This window comes from Panthera tigris, chromosome B4 (assembly GCF_018350195.1).
Source record: "Panthera tigris isolate Pti1 chromosome B4, P.tigris_Pti1_mat1.1, whole genome shotgun sequence".
In the NCBI taxonomy this organism is placed as follows: Eukaryota; Metazoa; Chordata; class Mammalia; order Carnivora; family Felidae; genus Panthera; species Panthera tigris.
In genome coordinates, this window is record NC_056666.1 from 70,069,496 (window position 1) to 70,092,532 (window position 23,037).

The following is a 23,037-nucleotide window of genomic DNA, read 5'->3' on the forward strand; positions in this document are numbered from 1 at the left end:
GGTAATTATAAAAGACATTATGATTGCATCTTTCTTTTCCTTTCTTCCCTTAACTTATTTTAAAACAATTTTATAAACCAATAAGTATATGATTATATTATTGACCTATAATATATAGAAATGTAATATATTTGATAATAATAGCAAAAATGAGGCAGGTGGAAGCAAACCTCTTTGAGAGTAAGGAAATAATAACACCAGCCAATAAATCAAATCCACAGGAAGAAAAGAAGAAAACTAGAAATGCTAAATAAAAAGGTTCACATAAAAAGCTCTATGAATATGTAATTCCTCTCATTACTTCTCTCATATTCTCTAAAAATCATAAAATTATAGAAAGTTATTATAAAAACGTAATGTGGATTTTTTCATATGTAGGTCAAGTAACAAATATAACACCAAAAGTGGGAAGAGGAAATAGAGCATATAAAGGAGTAAATTCCTATATTTCACTCAAAATTAGGTAGTGTAAATCTGAAGTCGATTCTGATAAGTTAAGATGTATATTGTAACCCCTTAAGCAGCAAGTAAGAAAACAATTAAAAAAATATAGTGAAAAAATTATTAAGGAAATTAAACGTTACACTCAAAAACATTCAATTAAAAAAAGAAAGTGGTAAAGAAGGAATAGAGGAACAAAAACAACTTCAGACATACAGAAAACAAAAAGTAAAATGGTACATCAATATCATCAAACAACTCAATTCAAAGGCGGAGATCCAATAAAGTGCTCTCTATAGAAGATACTCTTAAGATCCAAAGATATAAATAGGTTAAAAGTAAATGGGATAAAATTATATATCATGTACTATCTATGAGCTGAGTGGCCATTCTAATGTCAGATAAATTAGACCTTTAAAACAAACAAACAAAAAAATGCTGCTTCAGATAAAGAACATTTTATAATGACAAAGTGTCAATATATCAGGAAATTATGACAATTATAATCATGATCATATATAAAAACCCCATGGTAAATGAATAAAATACCAAGTAAATGAAATAAGACTAACGTGAGAAATAGACAATTCAACAATAGTTGCAAAATTTCAGTGACTAGAACAGCTAGGCAGAAGATAAACAAGGGAATGGAAAAGTTGAACAATACTTCAAACCAACAAGGCCTGACAAATATGTATAGAACATTTCACCAACAACAGAATACACATTCTTTCCAACCACATATTGAACATTTTCCAGAATAGCCATATGTTATACCATAAAACAAGACTTAGTGCATTTGAGAGAATGAAGAATACAAAGTGTATTTTCCAATCACAATGGAAAGAACTCAGTAACAGAGGTAAATTTGGAAAACTCACAAATATGTGGGACTCAAACACTACATTTTTTTAGAGAGAGAGAGAGCACAAACAGTAGAGGGAGAGACAGAATCTTAAGCAGTCTCCATGACCAGCATGGAGCCCAATGTGGGGCTCAATTTCATGACCCTGAGATGACAATCTGACCACGAAATCAAGAGTCAGACACTTAACCGACTGAGCCACCCAGGAATCCCTCAAACTACACTCTTAAAGAACCAATAAGTCAAACAAGACCTCACAGGTGATAATGAAAATACTTTAAGACGAATGGAAATAAATACACCACACACCAAAACTCAGAGGATGCAGCAAAATAAGTGCATAAGGGGAAATTTAAAGTTGTAAATGCCTATATCAAAAGAGAAAAAAGATATATCAATAACCTAACCTTCCACCTTAAGACACTGGAAAAAGAACAAATTAAATCTAAAGCAAACAGAAATAAAGAAATAGTAAAGAACAGACTAAAATTTGCTGAAATAAATAAAAAAGAGAAAAGCAACAAAATCAGGTGTTGGTCTCTTTGTTCTTAGAAACATATAACCTACCAACACTAAAGCAAGAAGAAATAGAATATTTGAACAAACCAATTACCAGAAATAAAATGGAACCAATAATCAAAAAACTCCCAAAACCAAAAATTCAGGACCAGATGCTTAACAGGTGAATTCTACCAAATATTCAAAGAATTAAACTTCTCAAACTATTCCTAAAAATACAAGAGGAAGGAAAACTTCCAAGTTCATTCTATAATGCTAGTATCAGCCTGATACCAAAAAGACACCACAAAAAAGGAGAACTATAGGCCAATATCTCTCATGAACATAGATGCAAAAATATTCAACAAAATACTAGCAAACAGAATCCAACAATACATTTAAAAAATCATTCACCAGGATCACGTGGGATTTATTCCTGGGATGCAATTGTGGTTCAATATTCAAAAAAACAATCAACATGATACATCATATCAACAAAGAAAGGATAAAAACCATATGATTATTTCAATAGATGCAGAAAAAGCATTTGACAAAGTACAATATCCATTCATAATAATAAAAAAAATCTGCAAAGTAAGTCTAAAGGGAACATACTTCAACATAATAAAGGCCTCATGTGAAAAATATATAGCCAACATTATATTCAATAGTGAAAAACTGAGAGCTTTTCCCCAAACACCAGGAACATGACAAGGATGTCCACTCTCACTACTTTTATTCAACATAGTACTGGATGTCCTAGTCATAGCAATCAGACAACAAAAAGAAATAACAGGCATCCAAATTGGTAAGGAAGAAGTAAAACTCTCACCATTTGCAAATGACATGAGACTATGTTCAGAAAACCCTAAAGACTCCACCAAAATACTACTATAACTGATAAATGAGTTCAGTAAAGTCACAGGATACAAAATCAATGTATAGAAACCTGTTACATTCTTATATACTAATAATGAAGTAGCAAAAAGTGAAATTAAGAAAACAATCCCAATTGCATTTGCACCAAAAACAATAAAATATCTAGGAACAAAGAAGTAAAAGACCTCTACTCTGAAAACCAGAAAACACTGGAAGAAGAAGAAAACACTGGAAGAAGTTGAAGACAACACAAAAAATTGAAAGATTCCATGCTCATGGGTTTGGAGAACAGATATTGTTAAAATGTCTACACTACCCAAAGCAATCTACAGATTTAATGAAATCCCTATCGAAATGCCACCAGCATTTTTCATAAACATAGAACAAACAATTCTAAAATTTGTTGAATAGCCAAAGCAATCTTAAAAAGGAGAAACAAAACTAGAGGTATTACAATTCCAGATTTCAAGTTATATTACTGGTACTGACACAAAAATAGGTCCATAGATCAATGGAATAGAAGAGAAAACCCAGAAATAAACCCAAGATTATATGTTCAATTAATCTTTGACAGAGGAGGAATGAATAAGCAATGGGAAAAAGAATGTGTCTTCAACAAATGGTTCAGGGAAAACTGGATAGCTACATGCAAAAGAAGGAAATTGGACCATTTTCTTGCACTATACCAAAAATAAATTCAAAATGGATTAAGGACCTAAATGTGAGGCCTGAAACCATAAAAACCCTTTAAGAGTGCATAGGCAGTAGTTTCTCTCACATTGACTGTAGCAACATTTTTCTAGATATGTCTCCTGAGGCAAGAAAACAAAAGCAAAAATAAACTATTGGTATGACATCAAAATACAAAGTTTCTGCATAGCAAAGGAAACAATCAACAAAACTAAAAGGCTACTGAATGGGAGAAGGTATTTGTAAATGACGTATCTAACAACGGGTTAGTATCCAAAAAACTTACACAACTCAACACCAAACAAACAAAAAAAACCCAATAGCAAATAGAAAAGGCATGAAAAAACATTTCTCCAACGAAGACATACAGATGACCAACAGACACATGAAAAGATGCTCATCATCCCTCATAATCAAGAAAATGCAAATAAAAACCACAATGACATATCACCTCATACTTAACAGATTGGCTAAAATCAACAACACAAGAAACAACAGGCATTGGCAAGGTTGTGGAGAAAAAGAGAGTACAGTTGGTAAAAAGGCAAACTGGTGCAGCCACTGTGGAAAACAGTATAGAGGTTACTCAAAAAATTAAAAATAGAACTACCCTATGATATAGTAATCACACTACTGGGTATTTATCCCTAAATACAAAAACACTAATTCAAAAGATTCCATGCATCTCTATGTTTCTTGCAGCAGTATTTACAATAGCCAAATTATGGAAGCAGCCCAAGAGGTGAAATATATAATGGAATATTACACAGCCATAAAAAGAATGAAATCTTTTTATTTGCAACAACATGGGTGGATCCAGAGAGTATAATACTCATTGAAATAGGTCAGAATGACAAATGCCATATGATTTCACTCATATGTGGAATTTAACAAAACAAATGAGCAAAGAAAAAAAGAGAGAGAGAGAGAGACAAACAAAGAAACAGACTCTTAACTTTAGAGAACAAACTGATGGTTACCAGAGGAGAGGTGGGTAGGGGAATGATCATATGAAATAGGTGATGGGGATTAAGAGTACATTTATCATGATGAGCACTAACTAACGCATAGAATTGCTGAATCACTATACTGTACACCTGAAACATAATACTGTACATTAACTATTAAATGTTAACTGGAATTAAAATTGTTAGAAAAGGAAAAATAAGAATTAATTATTTACAATCTCTCCCAAAAAAGTAGAAGTGGAGGGAATACTTCCCAATTCATTTTACAAGGCCAATATTTCCCTGATACCAAAACTGGATAAGGACCTCACAAGAAAAGAAAATGATTAGGCCAATATGCCTTATGAAAATAGATGAAAAATTCCCAACAAAGCAAATCAAATCTAGCAACATATAAAAAAAAATATACACCAAGGCCAAATGGGATTTCTCCCAGGAATGTTGTTTCAACATACAATAGTCAACCAGTGCGATATACCATATCACCACAATAATGGACAAGAGATACAGGATTGCCTCAATACATGCAGAAGTATTTCAAAAACAAACATTCTTTCATTATAAAACCACTTAAATTAGGAATAGAAGGGCACTTCCTCAACTTGATCCAAGGGATCTGTAACACATCCACAGCTAACACACTTCATGATGGATTCAATGCTTTTCTCCTAAAATCAGGAACAAGACAAGTATGTCCACTCTCATCACTTTCATTTAATACTGCTCTGGAAGTTTTAGGCAGGGTGATGAGGCAAAATAAGAAATAAATGGCATCCAGATTGCCAAGGAAGAAGTAAAACTATCTTTATTTCTAGATGGCATTGCTGTGTATATAGAAAATTCCAAAGAATCCAAGAAAATAATTATTATAACTAAAAAATGAATTCAACAGGGTTGCAGGATACAAGACTAATTTATAAAAACCATAGGCAAAAATTCGTGATTTATTTGGGCCCCAGATCTTGGGGGTCTTTTTACTGGACAACTCTCCCTTGTCAAAAGCCTTCTTTAGCTTGAGCTGGAATCTTCTGCCCTATAACACGTACTGACCTCACCCCTCTTTCATGGATCTCTTTAAATATTTAAAGATAGTTACCATAGCTTCCCATTCTTTTCCTAGCTTCCTTTATTTTCCTTATGTGACATAATGTAAACTCTCCTTTTTTCCCCTGGTTGTTGCCTCCTACACTCCTAGACAGATTAAAAACTTACCTTTTCCAGACAGAGATTTAAAATCTTTTGGTGTTGATACTGTGTTTGGGTACTTAATGATTATACTGGGTGGTTTAGAAATTACTCCATAATCTATGTGAGTCATATTGAACTTGTGGTGGTTGAATAAAACACCTCAGTCTTTTTCATATCACATCACTATGTTCTATTTGCATTTCTGTACCTAAAATTTAGAAATTTATTTTTTCTTATTCATTTGAGTCCATAGTTCTAGTGTCTTTTGATCTCCTTTAAGTGTCCTTTTATAATATAGAAAATGCCTTCTCTTTTTAACATAAGTATAACTTCTCTGTCAGATGGTTAAAATAGTGAATGGGAAATTCCAAGACGAGAGGGCTATGGCAAACCATTAGCCACTTCTCTTGAAAATATCAATAGTATAATTATTACCTCTTGTGCATGATTTTTGAATTAGTTATGAATCCGCCTAACAATGCTACATTAATCTAGCTTACATTTCTCCATCTTATCATAACACTGTTGTTCACATAGACTCTATAAAATCTCTCGTTAAGGGGTGCCTGGGTGGCTTAGTCAGTTGAGTGCCTGACTCTTGATTTCAGCTCAGGTCATGATTCCAGGGTCTTGGGATTGCCGCAACAGGCCCTGTGCTTAGAGTGGAGCCTGCTTAAGATTCTCTCCCTCTATCTCTCTTTCTCTCTCTCTCTCCTTCTCCCCCCTCTATTCCTTTCTCCCTCATTTTTTTATTAAAATAAAAAAAAATTCTAAAAATGGGATAGTAAATTTCTTCTAGAAAGCATACTCTACACTGGAAATCACAGAGATGGCATAAAGGGTATGTGAAGAGAACTCTGGATATAAAAAATAAAATAAGAATAAAGTCATGGAAATATACTATTTCACAAATAATAGAAAGTTACTCTGGGTCTGGTACACACCCAGACAGCTAATATAGCCAATGTTAGCAGAAGTATAAGAAAGTCACAAGCTTGTGATCCAGTTTTTTACTTTGTTATATACATACGTTCATTTCATACAGACTGGGTAGAAAGATTAAAAATGAAAATGCATCATGGAAGGAGAAATAGGCTCTGAATAATTTGAAAATCCTCGCTATTACACCTCTAAAGCAAACTTAAAATTGGCAAAGGTATTTTTCCTCCAAAATTTATCTATAACCTTTGAAATAAAATTCATATAGGAAATTCATATTTTCTATTTACTTATGTTTCTTGCAATATTATGGTCAAGAAAATTAAGAGAAAGAGTATCCTTTTTTTTTTTTTTTTTTACAGTGAGGGAAAAATAAACAAACATGACATACCTGTGGACATCTGGCAGCACTATAGCAATCTCCAGCTGTGGCAAATGGCACTGCTTTTCCAAATATTGTCTGGGCAAAAAGAAGGTCTGTGGCTAAAAAATAAATGAACCTTTTTAGTATTGAGGCATTGTATACTTTCCAGTCTTCACTGCAAAGCATACAGTCTTTATATTACATTCTTAAATATATTTATATAATTAATTCAAAGTTTTAAGCAAATATGCTACAAATTATACTACATAACATATATCAGGTTTTCAATAAATAATTTTTATTTTAGTATTTTTTAATTTAATTTAATTTTTTTATTTACGTCCAAGTTAGTTGGCATATAGTGCAACAATGATTTCAGGAGTAGATTCCTTAATGCTCTTTACCCATTTAGCCCATCCACCCTCCCACAACACCTCCACTAACCCTCTGTTCTCCATATTTATGAGTCTCTTATGTATTGTCCCACTCCCTGTTTTTATGTTGTTTTTGCTTCCCTTTCCTTGTGTTCATCTGTTCTGTGTCTTAAGATCCTCATATGAGTGAAGTCATATGATATTTATCTTTCTCTGACTAATTTTGCATAGCATAATATGCTCTGGTTCCATCCATGTAGTTGCAAATGGCAAGATTTCATATTTGAAACCATACACACACACACACACATACACACACACACACACACACACACACACACACACATATACACACACACACACACACACACACACCACATCTTCTTTATCCATTCCTCCATCAATGGACATTTGGGCTCTTGCCATACTTTGGCTATTGCTGATAGTGCTGCTATAAACATGGGGGTGCATGTGTCCCTTCGAAACAGCACACCTGTATCCCTTGGGTAAATACCTAGTAGTACAATTGCTGGGTCATAGGGTAGTTCTATTTTTAATTTTTTGAGGAACCTCCATACTGTTTTCCAGAGTGGCTGCACCAGTTTGCATTCCCACAAGAAGTGCAAAAGAGATCCTCATTCCCCACATCCTTGCCATGTATAAATATACATTTTGTTGCCTGTTGTTGCCTGAGTTGTTAATGTTAGCCATTCTGACAGGTGTAACCTGGTATCTCATTGTGGTTTTGATTTGTATTTCCCTGATGATGAGTGATGTGGAGCATTTTTTCATGTATCAGTTGGCCATCTGGATGTCTTCTTTGGAGAAGTGTCTATTCATGTCTTTTGCCCATTTCTTCACGGGATTGTTTTTTGGCTGTTGAGTTTGATAAGGTCTTTATAGACTTTGGATCCTAACCCTTTATCTGATATGTCGTTTGCAAATATCTTCTCCCATTCCGTCAGTTGCCTTTTAGTTTTGCTGATTGTTTCCTTCGCTGTGCAGAAGCTTTTTATTTTGATGAGGTCCCAGTAGTTCATTTTTGCTTTTGTTTCCCTTGCCTGTGGAGACGTGTTGAGTAAGAAGTTGCTGCGGCCAAGATCAAAGAGGCTTTTGCCTGCTTTCTCCTCAAGGATTTTGATGGCCTCCTGTCTTGTATTTCGGTCTTTCATCCATTTTGAGTTTATTGTGTACGGTATAAGAAAGTGGTCCAGGTTCATTTTTCTGCAGGTTGCTTTCCAGGTTCCCAGCACCATTTGCTGGAGAGACTGTCTCTATTCCCTTGGATATTCTTTCCTGCTTTGTCAAAGATTAGTTGGCCATACATTTGTGGGTCCATTTCTGGGTTCTCTATTCTATTCCATGATCTGAGTGTCTGTTGTGCCACTACCATACTGTCTTGATGATTATAGCTTTGCAATACAGCTTGAAGTCCACCAATAAATAATTTTTAAATAAAAAATGTTTATCTCAAAAATTACCCTAAAAATGGCAGGTACATGAGTAATTAATCAAAAAGTTTTAAAAACCGAAATGCCTTATTATATTTTACATAATAGTGAATATCTAAAATAAAGTGGGGTCAGGAGCAAATTACAGAAGAAAAAACATTAAAGTTTAACAAATTATGACAAAGCAACACATAAGTGCTTATAGACCACATATATTTATACATATATGTATCTATGCATATATATGTGTATATGTAAATAATGTATATATTACTACATTGTATTATTATTTTCTTTTGAATCTTACATTTGCTAAAATTGTTAGCAAAACTTGTTTGGCAATAACGCTGGGGATTCTGTATGAAGTATCAAAAATAGAGTCATTGGATCAAAAACAGGTTGGAAGGAACCCTAAAATCATTCTTGAATCACTTAAATAATATTTCAATCAACAGTCTTCCAGTTAGTGGATGTCACCTCCACTAATGTTGTTTTAAATCACTTTACTTTTTTTTTAATTAAAAAAAATTTTTTAATATGAAATTTATTGTCAAATTGGATTCCTTACAACACCCAGTGCTCATCCCAACAGGTGCCCTCCTCAATACTCATCACCCACCTTCCCTTCCCTCCCACCCCCCATCAACCCTCAGTTTGTTCTTAGGTTTTAAGAGTCTCTTATGTTTTGGCTCCCTCACTCTCTAACCTTTTTTTTTCCCTTCCCTTCCCCCATGGTCTTCTGTTAAATTTCTCAGGATCCACATAAGAGTAAAAACATATGGTATCTGTCTTTCTCTGTGTGACTTATATCACTTTACTTTTCATGATTTTTCATGACTACTGCATTACTTTTCGTGACTACTGCATGCCCCCTATGATGACACCAATCCCCTAAAGGCAATCCCAAAGGGGGCATTGCTGGAAATATATCACCAATGGCAGTTTCCAAGACTAGGAGGCTTTCAGTTATGTGCCAGAGTCAGCTTGTGCCAAATCATGAGAACCAGTTGGGTGTGCCTCTTCCCAACTCCATGTACAATGAGCTCATGTTGGTAGCTTGAAGTTGGCATGGTGGAAATATATATAACTACAGACACTGGCAAATTCTACAAGTCAGATGTTATTTCCTGGTTGTTAAATGCTGGTTGTTAAACATTTATCCTCACACCACTGCTTATGCTGGCACTTACGGGTTGGGCGGAGGCAGAGCAAATACAACTTTCAAATCAAGCATGCTTTGCGACTATCTTCTCCATCATTACCCTCGTAACCCACAGATAGCTCCAACTCAACATACCCAAACTAAATGCACTACCTTTTTCTGCAAACTTATTTATTTTGCTATATTTCTCATCTCAATGAACTGTGTTACCATCCATTCTGTTATTCTGGAAATCTTTCTAAATATTGTATGCTGCTAATCCCCATATTCCTTCTGTTAGAAAATCCTAAAAAAGTGTACTTCTTTAAAATTTCTTGGGGCGCCTGGGTGGCTCAGTCGGTTGAGCGCCCGACTTCAGCTCAGGTCACGATCTCACGGTTTGTGCGTTCGAGCCCCGCGTCGGGCTCTGGGCTGATGGCTCAGAGCCCGGAGCCTGCTTCCGATCCTGTGTCTCCCTCTCTCTCTGCCCCTCCCCCATTCATGCTCTGTCTCTCTCTGTCTCAAAAATAAAATAAACATTAAAAAAAAAATTTCTTGAAGGCCCTCTCTTCTGAACCTAGTCCCTACTCTAAGCCCTCATCACTTTCTATCTGGATTATTATATTAGCTTCTTAACTATTTTCATGAATAAAATTTGTTCTCCTTCCAAGTGTCTTTCCTCCTGCTGAAACTTACACCCAATGGTTCTCATAACTTATAAAACTCGACTGTGTAGTTAGTATACACTGTTCTTCATGATCTGCTCTCTGGGAACTTCTCTAACAAGCTACCATCCCCCAACATCCATTCATTTTATGCTTGGAGAAAAATGGACTTTTTATTCTTTTTAAAAATTTGTTAATGTTTATTTATTTTTTTGAGAGACAGAGAGAGCACAAGCAGGGGGAGGCAGAGAGAGAGGGAGACACAGAATCCAAAGCAGGCTCCAGGCTCAGACCTGTCAGCACAGAGCCCGATGCTATGAACCATGAGATCATGACCTGAGCCAAGGTCAGATGCTTAACTGACTGAGCCACCCAGGTGCCCCTGGATTTTTTGTTCTTTAATGAAACCAAGATGATTCATATTTTCCAGGCTTTTGTTCCAGGCTGTTCCCTCCTCCTGAAACTCCTTTTCTCTGCTTTGGTTAATTCAAATTTATCTTCAAGATTTTCTCAAGATAGTTTCTTGAGGAAAGTTGAAAACTTTTCATTCAAACAATATTTACTCAGAACCTATGGTATATTGAATATTATTTTAATTACTCTAAGCACACATCATTAGAGGACATAGAGGCTGATGGAACCGGAGTCCTACCAGAGTGAGACAGGTAATCAAGTAAATACCACATTATGTTAGGGGTGATAATTCCTATAGAAAAATTAAATCAATTAAAACAAGAAGAGAAAGGGAGTTTAGGAGTGCAGACTGGTCCGGGATGGCCTGATTGAAAAAGACAAAACTAAGCAGAAATCCAAAAGAAGGAGTAAACCATACAGGTAACTATGCCACAACTGTTCCAGGCAAATAGAACAAAGTGCACAGGCCTTGAGGCGAGAGTATGCTTGAAGGGTTCAAGAAACAGCAAAGAAACGAGTGTGTCTGCAACAGAGTGTACAAGAATGTGGAAAGAGTGTGGAAAGAGAGAGCAGAGAGGTGTGGAGGTGGAGATATCATGTTGAGTTTTGTTGACCATTGAAAGTATTTTTTATTTTCCTGAGTCAGATGGGAAATGTTTGGAGAGTTTTGATCAGAGTTCAAGGCTGTCAAAAAGATGAAATGGGGTAATGTATAAGATATGACATGGCTTATGTTTCATAGGATCACTCTGGCTTCTCTGCTGAGAATCTAGGTCAGGAGATGGGAGAGTCATGCAATACTGAAATAGCAATGCTATAATTTTAGTAGGCATGATAACCCGGGTGAAAAAATGGTGTGGACTCAAACCAAGATGGCAGCAATGAGGTAGGGAGAGAGTAATTTTTGATAGGTGTCTTAGCTCAGGATGCCCTAACAAACCACCATGAACTGGGTGGCTTAAACAACAGAAATGCACTTCTCTAAGATCTGGAGGCTGGGAGGTGTAGGTCAGTGAGCCCGTAGGGTCAGGTTCCAGTGAGGGCCCTCTTTCTAGCTTGTATATGGTCACCCTTCTCACTGTGTCCTCATATGGCAAGAGAGAGAGCTCTGGTGTCTTCTCTTTTTTTTTTAAAAGGGCATTAATCCCATCATAAGGGCCCTACCCTTATCTAAACCCGATTATCTCTCCATTACCAAATATCATCACATTGGGGATTAGGGCTTCATCACATGGATGTTGGGAGACATGATTCAGTCCATAGTAGCATGTATGTTAGAGATTCATCTGACAGAATTTCATAATGGATTGCATGCAGGTGTGAGAGAAAGGGAGAAGCTAAGATGTTGCCAGATTTTAGCTGGAGTAACCGGGAGACTATACGTGCCATTTACTGAAATGATAAAAATTTGAGATGGAAGGAGTGGATGTGGGAAGAAATACTGAAGGCAAAGTTTTGCATACTTTGAGTTTGAGATGCCTATTAGGCATTCATGTGGATTTGCTGAGTCAAGAGATGAATATTAGAGTTTAGGGTAACAGTCCAAATTGGAGATATATATTTGGGACCATCATTTGAAACCTATAAATAGAAAGAGATTCCCAAGGCGTGACTGTGTCCTAAAGCTTTTCAACATGCTGTAAAAGATGAAGAGTAGCCAGTCAAGGCGAGAAACAGTAAGAAAGACAGGAGAGAGTGGCCAGGTCAGGCACAAAGTGATGAGAGCATGGGGACCTGGATAAAATGCTGCTGATAGATCAAGTGAGATGAAAACTAAATTTGTCACTGGATTTAGAGAAATGGAGATAGAACTGGTGATGTAAGAGAGAAGGGAAAGTGTGCTGAGAAATGTTCTTGAGTAGGTACAACGTGATGAGCCTAGAGCACAAGAGAGAGCTGCCTTAGGTGGGAGCAGGAATGGTTCACCCACAGTAAGCGGGAGAGAAGGAAGTCAGTAAGTAAAGGTTTGGGTAGGTTGCAGATGGCATGGTTATAGAAATCCTCTTCCAGTTGTTCTTACTTTCTCAGTGAGATAGGAAGCAAGATCATTAGCAATGAGTAGATAAAGTGGAAGTGTTAGAAATTTTAGAAATTTGCAGCAAGAGGAGAAGATGTTCGGCATTTGGGGGTTGGGGGTAGGAATAAACTAGGGGAGGACAACAAGATTACTCAGCAGCATGAAGGATTCTCATGAGCTTAGGAGCCATGCATTTTAGGTGAGAGCAGTGAGGAGAGCAGTGGATGAGGTACTACACTCATGTTTCATGTTGCAAGTGCATCAGAGAGGAAATATTTAACTGAGACTGGTTTTTGACACCCAAATATGAGGAAAGAAAAGAGAGACTAGGGAGTTGAAAATGTATGCATTCAACATTTTATCCTGAGGACCCAGTCTAATGCCTGGCAAATGGCAGGATTGTTCAATAAAATCATGAATTATAACAACTTAATAAACAGCAAATAAGTTACCAAGTTCCCCTTATGTACTTAGCAATGCTACAACATACATTATTAATAACAACTAGTATTTACAGAGCATTTACTATATGTAAGGCATTTAATAGGTATGTTACAAGTATTATCTTTTAATCATCACCAGAAAGGAAAAAAGAAGGATAGAAAGAAGAAAAAAATCTGAGAGTCAGTTTCTCACTATACAGATGAAGGAATTTAGGTTTAAAGAGATATGCCCAAAGTTAGGTAACTGGTAAATGGATGCAAAGAATTTACTCCCAGGCGTTCTAACTCCAGAATTGTAAACATAACAGTATAATGCTTCCCCACTGCAGTAACAGTGGGTGTTCAGTAAATGGTAGCTATTATTACTAACAATAGTTCATCATATGACTGTGGTTTACAGATGATGTACTCGTGCATCCTCTGTCTCAATGATTTTTTGTTTCTTTTTATAGTTTATAAAACTATAAACTGGTTTGATAAACATAGTTTATAAAACTATGAAACTGGTGATTCAATTGCAATTTACAGTTTCTGTTTCTGAAATGAACTTCTTTGCCTTTTCTGGTAGGAATGCAACTTCCAGGATGGCAGGCTGCTTCATATACAGTGTGTACCAGGTTTTATAAATATGTTTTGATTTGGCTATACTCTGAATTACTTCCTAGAAAGGCAGCAGGTCCAGAATCTGGGATCTGTGGGTGAAGACTTTATCTCTAAACACCAGTTACTAACTGTATGAATTGAGACAAGTGACTTAACTTTATTTTTTTTTTTTTAATTTTTTTAACGTTTATTTATTTTTGAGACAGAGAGAGACAGAGCATGAACAGGGGAGGAGCACAGAGAGAGGGAGACACAGAATCTGAAACAGGCTCCAGGCTCTGAGCTGTCAGCACAGAGCCCGATGCGGGGCTCGAACTCACGGACCGTGAGATCATGACCTGAGCTGAAGTCGGACGCCCAACCGACGAGCCACCCAGGCGCCCCAAGTGACTTAACTTTATAAGTACATCTTAATTTCATCACTTGCAATGATATGATGCAATTCTGCCCTGACTAGTACAGAGTTATAAAAAAGATCAAATGAGACAATTTATGAGAAAATACTTGACAAATTGTGAACTGAAACTGATGTTAATAATAACTCTAAGCCCTGCAAAAAGCTTATACAACTATGTTGAGGATATTAACTTCCTTGCCCTTAATGTAATTGAGGATTTTAAGACAAAGGGTTGTATCTTGGAAAGGCAACATCTTATCACTGTCATTACCACAACATTTTTATTTAGGATCCCCATGGTCCATGTCACTGCTAAGAAATTATGTAGCTAATAACTTCTTTTAAAAAGTTAGGTAATTCTTGCACAATGTGAGGCCGTTCTCTATACTTTAGCTATCATATACACCAGCATATTGTTTGAATTTCATTAGCAACTAGAGGCTTTTCATTTTAGAGTTGCAGCACTTACTTTTAATTTGCATGGAAGTGAGATCAATTCTTATTTTGCTGAATACAGTGTGTCCAGCAGCCAGGTAGTCATTTTTACACTCACAGTCTTGCCTCCTACTTCCATTAAAAGGACATTCATATGGATTTTGTAGTCTGAAACAACATTAGAATAATTGTAGTATGCAGTAATTATCCCATCATGTAGATAAAGGTAAACTTTGGAAGTAGGAGAGTAAAAGATACACTCCTTCAATATTATAGTGTTAGTAAGCTAAACGAGAAAGATGTAAAAAATCACCAAAGATTAACATCTGATTCTCAATGGGAAGTTCAAGCATGGTTTATGGAAAAATATTTCAGCTATAGTTCTCCTAGCTTTTATTATTGTTGTTAATTTTCTTTCCTTTTCTAAGCTTATTGATTTCTTTTGAGAGAGAGAGAGAGAGAGAGAGAGAGAGAGCGCACAAGCTGAGGAAGGGCAGAGAGAGAGGAAGGAGAATCCCAAGTAGGTTCTGCACTGTCAGCATGGAGCGTGATGTGGGATCAAACTTACAAACCATGAGATCACAACCTGAGCCAAAATCAAGAGTTGGTCACTTAACTGACTGAGCCACCCAGGCACCTCTTATTAATTTTATTTCTATTAAAATAAACATAGCTCTTAAAATCTTCTCTGTTGTCCCACAGCTCACCTTCTGTGAGCCCATGTTAATATTCAAGTCTTTATTAAACAGGTCTGGACAACATCTGGTTTAGGTCCTAACATGTTCACCTGCTCCTAAATTACTTGTCCCATTTGTGAGCTATTCTAGTATCACTCTGAAAGCTGGAACTTGTAATTCTCTTGGTGGACCATAAAAATGCACAGATAAGCCAAAATCTCATACCTGACACCATACACTTCAGAAAAGTTGTCTTCTTCACCTTTAACCAATGATATATATTCCTTGGGGTTCTCCAAGTGCATGCCTGCACAATAGATCTAGAGGGAAAATACAAACATCTAGAAAAGGTTTCTCCAGTCAACGGCCAATGTTAAAATCAAATACAAACTGCTTTCAAAATACCTTTATTATTCTTCCCTTAATGTTAAGGTAATAGTCACCATCCATGGTAATGTTGCTTTTCACTTGGATTTCTTTGCAGCTGGTAAATGTTTTACCTTCAAGGACAAATGAATACATATCAATAATGAACAAAGAACAAACTTAGCATGAATTTAGCTCAATCATACTAAAATTGTTATACTCTGAAAAAAAATAGACATTTTGTTTTGTGAAACCCATGACTACTACAAATATTTATTTTCAAAATTGTTTTTAAATTTTTTCTGCTTATGGGACGCCTGGGTGGCTCAGTCGGTTAAGCGATCGACTTCAGCTCAGATCATGATCTCACAGTGCGTGGGTTCAAGCCCCACGTCAGGCTGTCGGCTGACAGCTCAGAGCCTGGAGCCTGCTTTGGATTCGTGTCTCCCTCTCTCTCTGCCCTTCCTCCACTCACACATTCTCTCTCTCTCTCAAAAATAAATAAACTTTAAAAAAAATTTAAATTTTTTCTGTTTATTTATTTTTGAGAGAGGGCAGGGAGGGACAGAGAGAGAGGGAAGGACAGAATCTAAAGTAGGCTCCAGGCTCCGAGCTGTCAGCACAGAACCTGACGTGGGGCTCAAACCCACAAACCATGAGATCATGACCTGAGCTGAAGTTGGACACTTAACCAACTGAGCCACCCAGCCATCCCTATTTTCAAATTTTAATTAAAATTTCCCAGGAACATCCAGGTACCAGGTAGATTTTTAAAGTTATTACTTACAATCATTGACGTAACACTTCTTTTGAGCATCTGGTTTTAAACGCTTTAAACATAAGTTACTGGACCGACCATTTATAGATACACATTCCACTCTTCTCTCCATTTTACCAGCTCCACAAGTCACTGAGCACTGTGAACAGGATACAGTGATAGATAATGTTAGATAATAAGGCCAGTAAACCTGTATTTTCTCCTTTCAGACTAGGCCCCTTTGGAACAAACTGGTGATCCATAGTGGCTAGAACTATTGCAGATACAAAAATATCCTGGAGGCTGGGCAATCACAGGTGAAAGTAATCCTTAGGCATGAGCCAGAATCTATTATTTCTCAGTTACTGTCTTCTTTTCATTTATTTTGTATAGTTATATCAACAGTATGTTGTAAATACTTGATAAGCATTATTGATGATGGTTATTAAGACTATAAAGTTTTTTCTCATGGTTAGATGCTAAGATTACAAGGCAATATTCATTCACTTGCTTTCTATCAAATAGAGAATGGAATATAGTGCCAATGACTTTCATTACTCATACATCTGATCTATTTACTTCTTCACTTAACCAATAAATATTTCTTAAGCATCTACTCAAAATGCAAACCACTGTGCCAAGTTCTCTGAGGAATAGCAATAAATTATTAGTCATGGTCCTTGCTTGTAAGCAGGCAAGCATAGAAAAAGAGATATTTGTACAAGTAACTGATAATGGTTTTTAGACAAAAGTGGTATGAGACAATCTAGTTAGCAGTGCAGATTACCAGGCATACTAAACCTAGAAAGTCTCATTCAAAAGGTTTTAAATTCATAATTATATACTGACCTTGCTCCATTTTCCAACTTTCCAAGTGGCCACATGCAAACAGCTCCTAAAATTGCATTTGTAAACCTGAGGGGAAGGCAGAACAGGGCATTCTCGATAGTCTATAGGCCAAAGCTGATGAAGCTTATATTTCTCAGTAGACCAGACTGCAATGCAGTATGTAATCCTTTGTCGGTAACTAAATCCGCAGTTACCTGCACACTGAAAAATACACAATTATAAGGAGAGAAAAAGATGCCCTTAATCTTAATTAGGGCCTATGTTTGCCAGGTGCTTAATATATACTGGACTATAATCTAATTTATTAGCCTCATTTACAGATGAGTAAACAAATGTTCAGAGACATTGGATAACATTTCCAGAGTTGCACCAATAAATGGAAAGGATGCAGATTCCAGCTAGACTGTCTATTTGTAGTGCCTGTGCTTTTTTGGTTTTGTTTTCCATTACATTGCTAACAGTTTAATTGGATGAAGCTTTATCTCCTGAAAGTCACAGCTTCAGAGAAATGGAACATATTATGGGTTCTTATCTAAAATAAAGAACATTTATTATCCTTAACTTACTAGTAATTATATATAAGTTAGCATACATTTATCTTAATATATATACTGTGATATATAATACCATTTGACTAAAACAGGTAAGTGATATTATTAAAGATGAAAAATAGGCAAATATATTTGTTTCCAGCAATAATGGAGTGACAAGAAATAAGTTGCCTTCTAACCTGAAGCAGCAGAAACATCTGGACAAAATGTATCAAACAATGGCTTTTAAGACATTGGACATTAGGCAATAAAGTATAGTGATACCCGGGAGATGGAAGTAAAACAAATGATCCCATAATTGCTCTAGCCTACTATTTTGAGAGTTTCCAGATCTTGGAACAAGAAAAGGAAACACAAGGGGACAGCACGGTTCTGACCAGTATACACATACATGTGAGGACACTAACCGAGGCCAAAGAATGAACAAACCAGAAGTCTTACCAGAAAAGACTATATCTGGTACTCACATGAGACCAAATATAGTGCCTGTTCCCTCCAGCTAGACTGGAAAATCTTATATACATGGGACAATAGGTAGAGTACTCAAAAGGGTCTCGCCACAGTAGAGGGGAATAATTAACCTTAGATTAAGCATTGTACTAGCCTGACCTAATAAATCTTAACAGCAAGGCAAGAAAGGATCAAATGGTTTCCAGACAGTAACTTCATTCCAGAATGAAGCTCAAAATATATGCATATGAATAAAAAAAATAGCCAACAGCCAAAAAAATAAAATTCATAATGTCTAATATGCAATTTAAAAAATTAACTGGCATGCAAATAAGCAGGAAAATATAACCCATAATGAGGAGAAAATCCATCTATCAAAAGAGGTCAAGAGGGTGCAGTGAAAAGTAGGACCTCCAAAAATTCTCTCCTCCATAACAGCAATGAGAAAACTGGCAAAATTTGTCAGAATTAACTTTCCCAGAACTCTAGAAATTAACCAAAGGCTTGCAACAATCCAGGAAGCATTTATTTAATAAACAAGCCTAAATTTCAGGATGAAGAGGGAGCTTTGTGGTGTTTTGACTTACCCTCACCTATTTTCCCCTCTCTGGCTCCACAGTAGCCTTGAAAGTCCACAGCCCTACAAACATGGTGAAAAGAGCAGCCTGGTAGCTACAAGAGAGGCACAACTGGGTTGCACATTTTTCAAATCCCCCTTTCCACAGAATTGTCATAATTTGAATTGCTTGATGGCTTTCTAGAAGATCCCACCTGCAAGGCTTTCTTTCATTCTTTCTTCTTTCTTCCTTCCTTCTTTCCTTCCTTCCTTTCTTTTCTTTTTTTCTTTCTTTCTTCCCTCTTTTCTTTTCTTTTCCTTTAACTTCTTTCTTTCTTTCTTTCTTTGACTTGACCTGACTCAGTGCTAAAAGCCTTTTTCCCCTTAGGGACATTTATTAAACCCAATTAAAAGCCACTGTTTAACTTTGCAGCTCCCAGAACAGGGATAACAGTTGGAGCAAAAAATAAGCCAGATTAAAAAAAAAGGTTAAGAGGAAAATCTGGGAAATGAGATGTCTGTAATGGCAGCGAAAAGCCCCAATATATTCATAGAAATCTAGAAAGCTGTGCACATGCATAGGAGTGAGTTCATGTCCCGGACTGCACACATGCTCAGGAAGCACCTGGGACAGGCCTACATTTTCACCTCTGGTTGACATCCAGGCCATGCACAAAAGCAGGACAGTAAGCTTAAGGACGAGTTGTCAATTATCTTGCTGAGTGTTAAAGGTTCCTACACAAACAGAGATTCTTGGCAAAGGCTGGAGATTGGTTCCAGGTGTCTAAGGAAATCTCAACCCAATCATTAGCTCATAATTAAACTAATCAAGCAAAACTTCGGTGATTACATGTGACAAAGAGTACAGACATTACAGTGAGTTTAAAAAAAAAGTCATTAAAAAAAAATAAAATAAAAAAAAATAAAAATAAAAAATAAAAAAAAAGTCATTAAATAAGAAGACAGCAACAACCATATGTGCTGGGGTGGAGGGAGAAAGAATAGAACTATAACAAGAAAAGAGATTGAATTAATAATAATATTAATAATAATAATAATGATAATAGCAATAATAATAATGATAATAATAATAATAAACTTCACACAAAGGAAAGCCTAGGACCAGAGGCTTCACTGGTAAACTCCACCAAATGTTTAAAGAAGAATTAGCATTAAACTTTCCAAAACTCTTCCAAAAGAAAGAAGAGTAAGGGACACTTCCTAATTCATCCTATGAGGCCAGTATAGCCCTCATACCAAAACTAGACAGACAAAGATATGACGAAAAAAAAAAAAAAAAGGAAGAAGGAAAGGAAGAAAGAAAGAAAACTAGAGACCAAAATCTCTAATGAATGTAGACACAAAAGTCCTCAACAAAACATAAGCAAAACAGTTCCAAAAACAGATAAAAAGGATTATACACCATGACCAAGTGAGATTTATTCCAGGCATGTAAAATAGATGGGATTGCAAAATGGTGCAGCAACTTTGGAAAACAGTTTTGAATTTCCTCAAAAGTTAAACAGTGTTATCATAATACTCAGCAATTTTACTCCTAGGTATTTGCCCAAGAGAATTGAAAACAAATGCTCTCAGCAGCATTATTCAGAATAGTCCAAAAGTGGCTCAACCCAAATGTCCATCAACTTATGAATAAACCAAATGTAGCATATGCCTAAAATGGAATATTATTCATCCATAAAAAGGAATGATGGCTGATATATACTACATCACGGATGATCCTTAAACTACCATGTTAAGTGAAAGAAGCCATATAAAAAAGACCACATATTGTCTGATTCAATTTATATGAAATGCCCAGAACAGGAATATCCATCAATGTAGAATGCAGGTAAGTGGTTGTCTGGAACCAGGGGGAAGAAGCCAATGAGGAATGACTACTATTGTATATGGAGTTTCCTCTTGGGGTGATAAAATGTTCTAGCAGTAGATCATGGTGATGGTTGCACAAACTTGAGAGCACAATAAAATCCCCTCAGTTGTAAGTGCACACACATAGACATTAGAATTAGCAGAGAAGGACATTAAAAAGTTATCAATAACTGTAGCATACTCAAAAAGTAGAGACATGGAAAATCTAAAAAAGCTGAAATCAAACTTCTAAAGATAAAAATTACAGTTCCTGAGATTGAAAAAAAAAAAAACTGCATGGGGATTAATGGCAGATCAGACATCACAGAAGATTTTAGTGGACTTGGAGATATCCATATCCAGATATCCAACTGGATTAATGTTCAATAATAAAAAGGAATAAACTATTGATACATAGTACAACCTGACTGAATCTCAAAATACTTAAAGTCATCAAAATCATGAGACAAAAAGTAGTTCGTATGGTGTGATTCCATTTACACAAAACTCTAGAAAATGCAAAATAATATAGTGAGGGATCACTAACATGAAAACCACATTAGGTTATCTGTAGTTGGAAGGGAGAGGGGAAGGAATTATAAAGTCGCACAAGAAAAATTTGGGGGGTGATGGAGATGCTCTTCATTTTGAATATGGTAATGGTTCTATGGGTGTATACACTTCAAATATGTGTGGTCTATTGTTTGTCAATTATACCTCAAGAAAGCTGTTTTTAAACAGCAGGCAATTCCGCAGGGCCAGTTTGCCAAACTGTTCCTGGTGGTTGCTTTCACAGTCGGCCCCAATTGACACTTGAGAACCGAGCTAGAGTTGAACATGCATGCTGCTATTACTCTCTCTGCACCATCCATGTGTGGTTCCATTGCTTAGATTGCTCTGAATACCACTATCTGCCCCCACAAATTTAGACCCAGTTTCAACCACATCAAATGTTAGACTCAGTTGTTTTTAGACTCAGGAGGAAAACTTCTTAACTTTTTTCTTTGCCTTACCTGTGATGAGTCTCCTGTTACCACAATATATTTGCAGGAAGGGTTCCTGCATTTCTTGATTGAAAGAGGTCTGGTGGAAGGTTCACAGAAACTCTCATTCACTTGAATGTTTTGTGCATCAATGCACTTCACTTGCCGATGTGTCTCTTTTTTATGACATGACGTTGAACACTAGAGGTGCAATGACAAAATGGGGTTTTTTCTGTCAGTCTTTTATGCAGTGTCTCTCAAAGTTTACTTCTCAATACTCACGTTCAGCCACTCTCCTGCCACCCACTGGTACTGCATGCAGTCCTGACGCCAACATTGCCGCTGAAAATCAGGCCGGGTGGATCCAGCACACATTTCTTCAGCCACCCGACCAACGCCTCTCAGCCGACAGTACACATCCCTTTGCTGAACTCCAGGACCACAGGTCACAGAGCACTACAAAGACGCCCGAGTGAGTTGAACAATTAGCGAGCAAACATCGAATTAGGGAAAGATAGCAAAAGAGTGCCATGGCCTATTTTCTTGTTTCTTTGAAACATAGCTTGACATTACATCAGGCGTTGGGTAGAATATACATGCAATCAGTATTTTTAAGGCTGTCTGGGGTGAAGCATCCATACAAGTACGCAAATAGATTTTTATATTGCAGTACCTACTCAAGCCTTATGGAAACCATGACAAACTATACGAGAATTTATACCAGACACTCCATCCCAGTTGAAAACTATTCTGACTTCAACATTCTTAATATCTATAAAACTCACTGCACAATGAAACTATTCTACTACATTGCTTTTAAACATCACTTAAATCCTGAGACTGTATACATAATCTCCCTTAAAGGAACAATAATTTCCAAGATTGTGTTAAGCTCACCTTTATACTTGCACCATTACAGTTTGGGGATCCAAATATTTGCTAATCTGTTGATTCATGATTGTGTTTCAATGGACAGTGTTTGGGGAAGCTGATTGTACAAACTGTTAACTTAGACAATCTTGCCATAGCCTCTCAGGTTTCCTTTTTCTCATCGGTTCAAAGATTTTGTGTTATTTGTAAAATTTCATAGGATGTGTCCCTAGATTTATTGCTAACAACAGTTCTACCTGTGACCAGCAGCGATGAGGACCTGAGGCTCAGAGATGGTAAGTCACTTGCCTGTGCTTCTGCCTCTATAAGGCAA

General features: G+C 36.4%; 1 protein-coding gene across 1 annotated transcript in view; it reads right to left on the reverse strand.

Moving 5' to 3' along the window:
- ADAMTS20 (ADAM metallopeptidase with thrombospondin type 1 motif 20) overlaps positions 1-23,037 on the reverse strand; it is a 171,295-nt gene that overhangs the window by 13,669 nt on the left and 134,589 nt on the right. Inside the window, exons 30-37 of the mRNA XM_042990808.1 lie at positions 22,116-22,289; positions 21,864-22,034; positions 17,422-17,622; positions 16,603-16,732; positions 15,855-15,949; positions 15,675-15,769; positions 14,807-14,940; positions 6,860-6,951 (exon numbers count right to left, since the gene is read on the reverse strand). Coding sequence (XP_042846742.1) covers positions 6,860-6,951; positions 14,807-14,940; positions 15,675-15,769; positions 15,855-15,949; positions 16,603-16,732; positions 17,422-17,622; positions 21,864-22,034; positions 22,116-22,289 — 1,092 coding nt within the window. The remainder of the gene's footprint in view (positions 1-6,859; positions 6,952-14,806; positions 14,941-15,674; positions 15,770-15,854; positions 15,950-16,602; positions 16,733-17,421; positions 17,623-21,863; positions 22,035-22,115; positions 22,290-23,037) is intronic.